The sequence below is a fragment of the Blastomyces dermatitidis genome (genome assembly GCF_000003525.1).
Source record: "Blastomyces dermatitidis ER-3 genomic scaffold supercont1.9, whole genome shotgun sequence".
Taxonomy (NCBI): Eukaryota; Fungi; Ascomycota; class Eurotiomycetes; order Onygenales; family Ajellomycetaceae; genus Blastomyces; species Blastomyces dermatitidis.
The window spans coordinates 3021490-3034348 of NW_025544782.1; the positions used below are offsets into that span (position 1 = coordinate 3021490).

The 12859-nt window shown below is 34.6% G+C and overlaps 1 protein-coding gene and 1 pseudogene across 2 annotated transcripts; both read left to right on the forward strand.

The window, feature by feature from the left end:
• Positions 1-3783: 3783 nt before the first annotated feature.
• BDCG_17645 lies at positions 3784-3872 on the forward strand (annotated as a pseudogene). Its single transcript has one exon. The product of its transcript is annotated as a tRNA-OTHER (tRNA).
• A 4833-nt stretch (positions 3873-8705) lies between these two features.
• BDCG_17646 (uncharacterized protein) lies at positions 8706-9239 on the forward strand (the record flags this gene model as incomplete). Its single annotated transcript, XM_045426739.1, has 2 exons — positions 8706-8868; positions 8968-9239. 2 exons carry the CDS (start codon positions 8706-8708, stop codon positions 9237-9239), a joined length of 435 nt encoding a protein of 144 aa, XP_045282301.1.
• Between the last annotated feature and the right edge of the window lie 3620 nt (positions 9240-12859).

The following is a 12859-nucleotide window of genomic DNA, read 5'->3' on the forward strand; positions in this document are numbered from 1 at the left end:
TTCAATGAAAGAGTAGAATATCTGCATTGATAAAGATTCTTAATGAATTCAGAAATTAAGTAAGATCTATAAAGAAGTCTGTTATACTCACTGACTCTGTAAATTATTTTATGTGAAAAGAAGAGATTCTGCTTACAGTAAGATAATCTGAAATGAATGATATTCTTAATGATAAATAGATTAATTCTGATGAGAATGTCAGTATAAATATACAATGTTTTTAATCAGAATGAAATATCTAGCTATATAACTACATATAATCTGTAATTATCTCACAGATTAAATCTCACTTTATTATACTCAAGAAGTCTCAACTATCTGCTTATTCTCTATGATCTGTTATAGAGAATAATTTTGCTAAGAGATCTGCTATCTGCAGAACTTATCTATTTCAAGAATTGATTAAGATAATGTCAAAATCAAAGAATTCTGATTGTGCATTTATTGAACATTTAATCACAATCAGGACTGATTATATCTGATTGAAATATAATGTCAAAGATTTCATGTTTTTCAATAGACTTCTTACAGAGATTAGTAAAGATTGATCATCTTTTATAAAGAATTGAATAAATGTAATAGAGAAGAATGAGAACACTAGAATACTTAAAGATAATTTCATGAAATTGTGTTGAGATATTCTTCTACAATTATCAGCTACTGATGAATCTCTCATCTCTGATGAAAAGATCTCTGCAAATAATGCTCAAGACAAGAATAAGAAAGGCAAGAACAAAGACAATGACAAGGACAAGAACACTGAATTCAAACCTGAACATAGAGGTAATGATGTGAGAATATGCTATCATTGTCAAAAAGTTGGTCATATTCAGGCTAACTGTTGGAAGAAATACTCTGAGAAACATTCTTCAAACTTCAATACAAATAGAAATAAGAATAAAGACAAGAATGTGAAGAATATAAGTGCTGCTTCTGTTCACAATGTGTAAGAATAAGTGCTCGCAGGCGATTATTCAGGTGTTTGCAGCTTGGCGTGATATGTACTGTTAACTACTAGAAGTATTCACAGTGGGAAGATAAAATGTAGAAGTCAAATGTATAATAGCATTCAAGCTGAGTTATGAATAGTATTTGTGAACTCCAGTCTATATAGTTGTGTGTAGTCAAGAGCCGCTAGCCCTATTAATTACATAAGAGATAGAAATAGAGATAAAGAATCTGTGAGAAGCAGGATTTCTTACATATTCTCCCCTCTCTAAGGCTTTATCTGCAAAGCCTTTCACTGAGTGACTTCATAGAATCAGCTCAGCACTGCAGTTATACTCACTAAAAACTCTTCACATCTATAAAAAATCTCAGTGAGGAAAAATCCCTTGTTATCATAAAGAGAAAAGAGTCTGTCACTTAGTTTCTTATTTCATGAGATTCTTTATAATCTACAGATTCTTCTCTAACTATCACACAGATTCATCTCATATCTTTTATATAGAAGAATTTCAGTTGACTCTTAATCATTTTCACAAGATTCTTATGTGATCATCACACAGATTCATCTCACAGATAAATCACTCTCTGTGAGATTATTCTCATCAAAGAGAAGTATTCACAAGTTAATTTTTCACTCATTCTTACAAATCATTGTTCTTTGACACTGTAGAATTGTGAGGAATTTTCCATTCTTTCATCAATTCTGTAGAATTGTAGAATCAAGATATCTGCAGTCTACAATCACTCTTTATAGTTATATAGAAAGATTCAGGCCTGCAATTCACAATCACTCTTATTTACTAGAGTGATCTGACTGTTCTGCAGAATCACTTACAGTGCAAGCAAATCTCTCTAGAGTAGTATAAATATCTCAGATCTGTTTATAAAACTTCATCTTCTTTTCTCTTTTTTCATAACAGCTTCTATTCTCACAAACTGTGAGTATTTTCATTCATTCATGAAGTGTTTTCACTCAGATGATAGAGAGAGAGTGTTTCTGACAATGTTCACATGTTGATTCAAGAACTTTTCAAGAATAAAAATTTTCAATTTCAACATCTTTGCAAATGATATCTGATTATCACTGAGCTTCTTGTGAACATTCCTGCAACTTCTCTGATCACTTTTTATCAGCTAGTGAAGCAGAGACATCACTGCTCATGACTGCATCTTCATTTCTCTCAGCTCTGTCACTGCACTCAATCTTCAGGTTAGCAGCTTATCTTATCTCTTCTTCAAGTCAGTCTCTGACTTCAAGCAGCACAGTTCTCTTCTTTGCTGTAAGTCTTCTTATAAGTAATTTCTTACAGACTCTAGCTGACAGTTCTTATAAAGCTCTCAGTGTTGTCAGTGTCTTCTGCAGTCTCACAGGCCTATGATCACTTCTCTTCTGCCTGCACAATCTCTGATCAGGTATATACAAATATGTCTAGATTTCTCATTAATGATTCTCACGCCGCGGCGCATTTCTGCAATCTCATTGTCAATGAGAGATGAGTTCTCAGGTACTCATAAAATCCAGATAATCAAGACAATGCAAATGTCATGAATTCATGATGAGAGTTGATCTGAACAGATAAGTCTTCTCTTCATGTCTCAATTGTTTCTGAGCTGAATACTTCAGTATAACTGAGAGAGTGAACACAGCTTTGTGAGAGATATCTGATCACATATACAGACAGTCAGTTCTCAAGACTCTGTCACAACTGCATATACTCTGATATTCAGCTTTTCTGAAGTCTGTGCATTTCTGACAGTCTTCATATTAAATGCAACAATTGTCTGTACTGCAGATATGATACTCTCTGCTTCTTTGAAGAGAAAAATTGATAGTTGTGAGAGGATTAAGTGTTGCAGATATTAAGAGTGTGAATATGAATTTTCTTTATTTTTTTCTTTATTAGTCTCTAAATTGTGTTCACAGCCCTGTTTGTTTTCTGTTTTTTTTAGCTTTAATAAGAATATGATTTCTTCTTCTCTTATATACACTGCAGACTGTTCATCCCAGTAGAAACTCATCATCTTATAGACTAGGGTTTATAAATGACAGTGTTAATGTCTTTATTATAATCAGGTTCTTAGCAAAGATCATGTCATTCTGACTTATCAAAATTCACAGTATAAAAGTCATGTCTCAGCTTCTACAGATATCTTATCTGCTTAGATGATTCTCAAGTGAACTTATTCATCTTATCAGAATACTCTTATCACTGAACCTTGAATCAGAGCTCACAATCTCACTTCTCTGAGTCAACAATTTCTTTGATCTGATATTCTCTTTCACTCTCTAGTACTTCACAGATAGAGTGATGAGTCACAGAATTCTCTTCTAAGAATTTCTTATATTCACAGAGTAAAGAGACATGAAAAATGTTATATATCTGCAACTCAGATGATAGTTTCAATCTATAGAACTGTAAACTAACTTTCTTCACAATCTTACAAGACTCTGTCTGTAAGAGATTCAGCTTCTTACTAGATCTTTATATAATGATGTTTTCTAGACTCAGTCAGACTCTATCATCTTTCTTGAAACTCTTCATAATATGCTTGAAGTCATAGTATCTCTTCTGATACTCTTGAGTCTTTCTCAAGAATTCACAGACTTTCTTCTGAATCTTCTGAATTCTCTCAGCTCATTCACAGGCATCATCACACTCTATAGTGTACTCTCGCGGGTTCATCAAGATCATTCACAGATGAGTCTCAGTGAGCATCTCAAAGAGAGTTTTATCTGTGCTGACATGCTTTGAGTTGTTGTACATGAACTCTGTAAGTGATAATCAATGCATTCAGTTATTCTGATTATAATTGACAAAGCACTGCAGATACTCTGCCCCGGTGGCCGAATGGTTAATGCGGCCACCTGGTAGCGCCTTGGCGTGGGAAACCAAGGCGTGTGGGTTCGAAACCCGCAGGGGATACATTAAATCCGGAACTCAAGCACCTCAGGTTCCTAATAAATACAGAGGTGTACAAATCGCTCCAATAAATCGCTCTATGTTCCTGGGCTGGGAAGTTATTATCGCATGTATCTAATTGTCACTCCTTTGTATTTCCTATGTTCTTGTTATCTTGGCGTGGTCTCAACACCTGTATTTCCTCCTGTATAACCAACACTTGGCCTGTATTTAACATCACGCAAGGACTCATCATAAGCTCCGCTTGCATATGAGTATAATGGAAGAATAATAATAATAATAATAATAACTGCAGATACTGTTTTAATATACTTATCAGATACTCTGTCTGATCATCTGTCTGTTGATAAAAAGCTGTGCTTAGATCTCATAAGATCTTCAGTATAGTTATCAGATCAGATCAGAACTCTTCTGCAAAGATTAATTCTCTGTCTGAGATAATATTCACAGACAACTCATACAACTGAATCACATCACAGACAAAGATATGAGTCAAATTCTTTGACTTCAAGTTCTTGCAGATGAGTATAAAGTGTGTCATCTTGATAAAGTGATTCACTATCACCAGCACACTGTCAAAGCAGGCATTATATATGTTCTTGCTTTCAGAGAGGCTCATAAGAGTATTCATTTCTAGCTATTTTCAAGGTTCCTGCGGGATGAGTAGAGAAGTAAGTTCTTTATATAGCCTGAACCACACTACCTGCGAATCCTGACAAATAGTACAAGAATTCACTATCTTCTTCACAAGTTCTTATATCTTCAGTTAGAAGTATTTTCTTATAAGCAACTCATGAGTTCTAGTGTCTGTAAAATGACTTACTAGAGAAGAGTTATGATATCTTTTGATAAGTTCTACATGTAGAAACTTATTCACAGGTACATAAATTCAGCCCTCTCTTTGTAAGAGATTATTTAAGTCTCTTCAATTCTTTATTTCTGCAGGATTAGTCTCTGCTGTAAGCAGTTTCTAAATATACTGAGCATATTCATTCTTCAGTTACAGTTCAGATAATCTGAATAGAAGATCTTACAAAGACTTATACTCTGTTTTCTCTTATCTCAGATCTTTCACAGTGCTTCTCAAAGTCTGCAAACTTTTCAGATTATAGATACTCTCTTCAAGAATTCTTGTGAAGATTCTCAGAGTGTTGACTCTCAGTGTTGTAGAGAGTAGTTATACAGGCTTCTTTTCTCTCTCTTCTCTCTTCTCTTATAAGGGATTAAGAGACTCTTCAGTCAATCTCTTCATAACACTCAGTTCAAGCATTTTATAAAGCTTTTCTGTCTTCTCTAGTCTCTCTGTGTCTGTCACTCTGGTCTTCTTAACATAGTCTTGCCTGTGAGAGAGTCTGTCTGCTGAGTTCTTAGTTCTCTTAATATATTCTATCTTGAATCAGAACTCACTCAGTCTCTGAGCTCAGTGAACCTGTCACTGTGAGAGTTTCTTGATTGAAGTAAACTGTTATAAGCTGTCATAATCAGTTCTAACAGTAATCACTGTTACAAGGCTCTCAAAGTAGTAATATCAATGACAGAAGAATTTCACTATTATAAGAAGCTTCTAATTATAAATGTTATAGTTGATCTTCATGAGTTACATCTTCTATGAGAAAAAGGCCACTGAAACTCAGTTCTCATTTGACTGTAGTTGTAAGACTATTTCTGAAATTGTAAAGAAGAAGACATCTATCTCTAATCTGATTAAGAGCAAGAGATCAAAGTGAAACAGCATCACTACATTTATAAATGTCTGTTTCAACCTTGTAAAGGCTCTGTGAGCTTCTGAAATAAGAAAGTTCTCACAGTTCTCTCTTCTTAACAATCTTTTTATTCTTCATTTATGAGATGACTTCTTCTTGTTTTCACTCTTCAGCATGTCTGTAAGAATCAAGAAGATTCTTATGAATACAAAGATAAACTGTCTATAAAAATTCACAAAGCTCAGAAAGATCTGAATCTCATGAATACTAGTTAACTTCAGCTATAATAGAATAGTCTTAATCTGTGAAGATTTCATCTGAATATCATCTACAGTGATTACATATTCTAGAAAATTAATTCAGTGAGCACTGAAGTTGTACTTTATAAGCTTAATATATAGTTCTGTCTCATCTAAGACCTTTAACACACTTCATACATGCTCAGTGTGTTCTTTCTTCTTCATGAAGTACATTATCACATCATTCAGATATATTATCATGAAGACATTCAGATATGCATGAAGTATTTTATTAATAAAAGACTGAAATACTGCAGAGATATTAGTCAGATCAAAAGACATCACTAGATATTCAAATAATCTCAGTGCAGTTCTAAAGACAGTCTTTTATTCATTCTTAGATTATATTCACAGCTGTGTATATATATTAATCACATTCAGTTGTGTGAATATGACAGCTCTCATGAGACAGTTGATCACATTCTCAATCAGAGACAGAGAGTAGCAGCTCTTTATTATCTTGAAGTTCAGATCACAGTAATCTACACATAATCTGAGATCTTTATTCTTCTTCTTCACAAACATCACAGAGGCTTCTGTAGAGGCCTGTGAAGATCAGATGAAGCTATTCTTCAGATTCTTCTTCACATAGATCTGCAAGACCTCTGTCTCATAATGAGAGAGCTTATAGATTGATTCTCAGAAGAGTTTCTACTCTTCTATCAAATCTATTATCAGATTCTTCTTACAGTGAGAAGAAAGCTCAGCTGTCTTTACTGAGCTGAACATCTCTATGAGATCTTGATATTTCTCTGATATCTAAAGCTCAGTTTTCATGACTGCAAGGTTCTCAGACACTTATAAAGTTATTACATAGATGAGCTTATCTTCTCTAACTAACTCTGCAGCATCAACTGTTTCTACCTCTGTAAGTGAGTCTATCAACACTGATTGAAAGTATAAATCTGACTCACAGACAGCTATGTGCAGATTGTGTCTTTGAAGTTATACAAGTCTCAAGTATATATCATCTGTGATGTCTGTGATAATTACAGTTTTCACAAATCTTCTTCAGATTTCAGAGAGATCTTGTAATTCAAAGATAACTCTTATAAGTCTCTCAGCTCTCAGATCTGAGTTCTCATGCTCTGCTTATTATAAGAGCAGGTTTTCAGTTTTCACCTTTCAGCTCATTTGCTCTGTGAGCTTTAGAGACATCACAGTGATCTGAGATTCTGAGTTTATCAATACTTTTCATACTTGTGAGACAGCAGTACTGCAGTGCAGTCTCTTCTCATGAGTAAGTATTTTCATTGAGAGAGCAACAGATTCAGATGTCAGCTTCAAGACTCTTAAGAAGACTGTTACTGACTCTGTTTATAACTTCTTAAATTTCTATTTTAATTTGTTCAGACAGTTTACAAGAAGATATTCTGATTTAGAACAGATAAAGCAGAGTCTCTTTTTCTTAATCTCTCTGTTATACACTCTGTTCATAGAAGCTTATGAAGCTCTTTCTCTCTGCTCAGCAGTCAGATATAAATCTCTCTATATCTTATTATCTTTTTCTGATAAATCTGTTCTCTGTTGTTCTGACTCTCATAGAGTTAGTTAATAATCTGCTCTTCACAGATCTATGACTCTCACAGTGATCTGTAAGTAATGAATGAGAGTTATCAGTTTCTTCAGAGTTAAGAGTTTAGAGTTTTACTTAATAAGCTTATTCTGCATATCTTTATTCAGTCTCTTTATAAATATTATTATTCAGATCTTGTTTCAGAGCTCTGTTTTCACAGATCTCAATTCATATCATAATTTTATAAAGCACTGTGAGTAGTCTTCATCAGATTTCTCATCTCTTTTTCTAATATTGATGATCACAGCTCAGATGTTCTCTATTCAGCTCACAGAGTTTCTCAACTTATTCTCTAGATAGGTCTTAAGAACAGATCAGTGAGATCTCTTATGATTATTTTTTAAATGATTCAGTCAGTTCTTGACTTCAGTGTAATAGAGATCTGTCATTATATAGATAACAGCTTCTTCATCTTTCATATCACACAGTCAGACTTATAAGTCAACTTCAAATACAAACTTATAAAAGCTTTTATAGATTGTGATTTGATAGATAATCTTAAGTAATTACAGCTTAAGAAAGTTTCTTTTCAATTCACAGATGTCTCTGAAGATTATATCTAGAAACTCAGTTCAAGAGTGTTTACAGACAGTAAGTATTTCTTGTAGAAAAATAGCTTAATTCTGTGAGAGATGCTTAAGAATATTCTTCACTAAGATTGATTTATTCATGAATTCAGAGAGTTTCTCTGTCTGAGATGTAGAGAATAATGTCTTATAAGTGATTGATGAGTTCTCTGAGACTTCTTTCATAGAGATTATTTATAATTCAGATAACTGCTTCTGAGTATCTGCAGTAGAGTTTGCAGAGATGAGAGTATGCAAGTTTCTAGTTCTTTCAGTTATAATAGACAGTTACTGACTGACTGAGCTTGAAATGTAAGAATAAGTGCTCACAGACAATTATTCAGATATTTACAGCTTGACATGATATATACTGTTAATTACTAGAAGTATTCACAGTGAGAAGATAAAATGTAGAAGTTAAATGTATAATAGCATTCAAGCTGAGTTATGAATAGTATTCATGAACTCCAGTCTATATAGTTGTGTGTAGCCAAGGGCCGCTAGCCCTATTGATTACGCGAGAGATAGGAATAGGGGTAAAGGATTCATGAGAAGCGGGATTTCTTACACAATGTCATGAAGCAAGTATTTTCCATCAAGGAAAAGACCTATGCAAGTGACCAGACAGGAAAGGTACCTGGATTCTAGACTCTGAATCGAGTGCCCATGCCACACCCCACAGGGATCTTGTCATGGTAAAACCTCAGAAGGTGAAAGTGATGTTGAAAATGACAGATAGAACAATGATCTCTGCTACAGCTATAGAAGATATGAAGATTCCAGTGAAAGAAGTGAATATACTGTTAAATAATGTCTGCTATATTCTGAAGTTAGAAGTGAATCTCATGAGTATGAGTAAGCTTGTATGTCAGAGTTATACCTATAAGCAGTTAATATATGAAAATAATCATAATATGTTGATTATGTCTTCTGACCGCATGTTCTCATTTACAGCAAGATTAAATGAGAATGATATCTATGAAATGGAAAGGCTGATTATATACAGAGACTTGATTCAAACTTACAATAATGCAATGGCATCAAAAGCTAGAACATCTAAATCCCGCGAATATTGCAAAAATAGTGGCAGACTCACATCTAGAGATGAGAATTATTGGCTAATGAGCTTTACCATTCTGCAAAGTCTGTGTTCAGGCAAAAATGACATGTTCAATCTTCGCATCTATGACATGAGCTGTCAAGCTGGCAATGAGATTCTTCATTGATCTGACAGAGGGTGAAAAAACACTTTTTAACAGGAATAACACCCTCACTAGAGAGGGTGCAAGTTATTGATTGAGTATAACAGATGATGCAACCTGTTATATGATACTGAGTTGATGAATGATGGAAAAGCGAAAATATGCTCGCATCTACAAGTTGATAATAAGGGAGCAATTGATCTAGCAAAGGGAGAATTCTTAATATGAAGGTCGCGCCACATCGAGATTAGATATCATATTCTCCACAATTTGATTGAAAAAGAGAAAATCATGATGAAACATGTTGATTCTACAGTGAACATAGCTGACAGGCTCACCAAGCCATTGATGAAGCCTGCATTTGAAGAATTTGTCAAGAGAGTTGACATTCAGAAAATTGAGAAGAAGGAATGATTGAATGATAATGATGATACAGCAGATCAATGGATTTTGCATGTATTTCTTGATTTTTACAGTTATTGCTGTATGGACACCTTTTCTAATGAGGAAATCAGGGTCCGATTCATGTAATTAATTATTATTGCATTTTTGAAAGATTTGAGAATGAAGAAGGCCCCGGGTGACAGCTTATTATAGGCCACAGTGTAGCAAGAGGGAGTGTTGATGATTACTACACCTACTCTAGTCACGTGCCATCCCAACCTATTCATTTAGTGTAACTTTATCTCAGCGGGCTCAGATCTCTGACTCAGTTTGAACGGGTTGCAGCATTATTATTAACTAGTTAATCCGGTATAACACTAACCTACTTTTGATATAAGTTATGTACTCAGAGCAATTCTTGCCAGAGAGTCTGAGAAGAAATAGTTTCATCTTCAATGAAGATTTCTGAGATTTACAAGAATTTTTCAGATTCTTTAACTTTGACTGTCTATTACTATATATTCATATATCTTTGAGATTTGAAAATCATCTTAGCTTATAGCTAAAGAGAAGAAGAATAGAAATATTTCTTTAATATTTCAAAAAAATCTATATTTAAGATAGATGTATACTCTTGAAAATGATCATATTTTTTAATCTCAGAATTTCTAAGAGCTTTTTTTTATATAAGAAATTGAATTAAAATTCCTGTGTTCAAAAACACACTGATTAACTTTGAGATGATACTTCTATTCTAAGAACTTGAGATATGAATATAAAAATCAGATACATTGTAAGAACATTATTATTCTAAGGTTTTAAGATAATATAGAAATGATAAATCTATGAAGTTGAGTTGAAATTCTCTTTCATACTCAGAGTACTGAGTAAATTCTTCTCATATTACTAATAATCAGAAACTGTTTCTTCTCAGATACTTTGTAAGATATCATCACTCACATGATCTGATTTTACTATTTGAGTTAGCTTATTGCTTATTTGAGATTAGCTCATGACATAATCATTAATTCAGTGTTAAAACAGCAATGAATATCTGGAGAAGTGTCTGAGCTTGCTGAGATAAGTGTAACTCGCGTAGTTAGATTACAACATAATAATGTTATTCTTCAAGACTCTCTCTACAATTCTTATTAATCTCTCTATTATTACTACTAATTCTTTCTCTCTCTTCTTCTTCAATCTTCTAATCTTGATAAATATTCTGAGTTCTCAGACTTATAAAATAATCACTGAAACAGTAAGTTAGAGTTAATGAAATAATTCTCAGATTTATTCAGAGTGTAACGTGGCGGAACCGAAGCGGTGGCTAGTCGGCGGCGTTCACGTAGGGGTAGTTGTTTGGGAAGCCGTATGAGTGGGCTTGACTATCTTGCTTGAATAGCGAGCTCGTAGGCTACAGGGTTATTGCGAGGATATCACAGATATGGTACTTAGTATACTAAGAAGATTGTATGAGACATGCAGTAACTCTTGTATATATTCCAGTAGAAGAAAAACGAATCGCTGACTCCTTAGATGAGGAGCCAGCATCTAGCTATTCTATATAGACAATGAGCGGATACCCTCCTCCCATTCCACGAGCGAGGATAGCCGGAGCGATACCTCAGCAGCGCCTCACTGCCAAGGAAGAGTAATCTGCTGACCTTGTATAGAAGCGGGGTTCTCATATCCATCAATCGGATCTTCCTATGATATATCCGAATGATGTCATAGGGTGGTTGGAAACCGGTTCGGACGGGATGAAATCATCCGCATGGAAGCGATGGGCCGTGTGGAACCGCAACGGGCCCTTGACGCGGCCGGGAGCGTGACACAGAGATTAATAATTATATAGACTTTTAAATACTCAGTATCTGATTACTCTGAAATTTCAACTGTTAAATATCAGATACCGGATACTAGTGTCTTTCAGATTATAACTAATCTGTAAACCTCAATTTACAAGTTTAGTGATATGATTAATGAGAGTAATATAACTAGAAATAAAGACTAGAAACTTAGTTTAAAAATATCTTAATACACACGAGCCTCTGTGTACAAAGACATTGCAGAGCTAAGCTTAAAACAGAAGACTCTGTAAGATTGATTTTACAGCTTATTAATAGAAGAGATAGATGTAGACTACTGAGATAAAAGAGCTCAATCATCACCAGCGCACTTAGACTGACCGTGTGACTGTGTCTGAGACCAGGACCAGAATTTTTGATAGTCTCATTGCCAATTTGACAGATCTCATTACACGGTTCTAACATTAAATAGTAGTTTCATACTTATTATTATTATCTCTCTATATATTAAAGAAAAACCAACTTTTCCGTGCAAAAAACGCTGTAACGTGACCTCACGTGATGTCACGTGCACCCCATCAAAAATCCATGGATACATAGTGGCGCCTGCCAATTGCATCACTCTATCTACCCTCTATCATCACCACCGCCTCTAACGCCCCGTAGCATCCCCTATTACTTTCACTTCATACCCCTCCCTTCATCTTATCACTCACTCTTACCACCCCTATCACCCCTATCACCCCTACCACTTCTATCACCTCTACCACTTCTACTACCTCTACCACCTCTACCACCTCTATCACCTTTACCACCACTGCCTCTACCACCTCACAGCCCCCTCTATCACTTTCACTTCATATCTCTACTCTACTTTCATCTTACCACTCACTCTCTTATCATTCCTATCATCTCTACCACCTCTACACTTCTTTCACTCTGACTCTCTCTTACCACCTCTTATCACCTCTTACCACCTCTTATCACCTCTTACCACCTCTATCACCTCTATCATCTCTATCATCACCACTGTCTCTACCGCCTCACAGCACTCTCTATCACTTTCACTCTCTATCTCTACTCTCATCTTATCATTCTACCTCTCTCTTACCATCTCTATTATCTCTCTCATTTCTATCACCTCTATCACTCCTCTCTATCATCTTTTTCACTCTCTAGTCTCTCTATTATTATCATTATCTCTACTACTCTACAGTCTCTTCTATCACTTTCACTATCTCTACTTCTCTCTTACTATCTCTATCATATTTTGATCTCTGTGTTTATAGTATATATTGCTAAATACTCTGTAATAAAATCTCATATAATGTCATATACATCTCTTTGAATTCATGAATGAGATTGAATAGCTGACTCTGCAGTCTGTACAGCTCTGATTAATCTGATAATAATGATAGAGATGATACAGAGTGAAAGAGAGTAGTAGAAGAG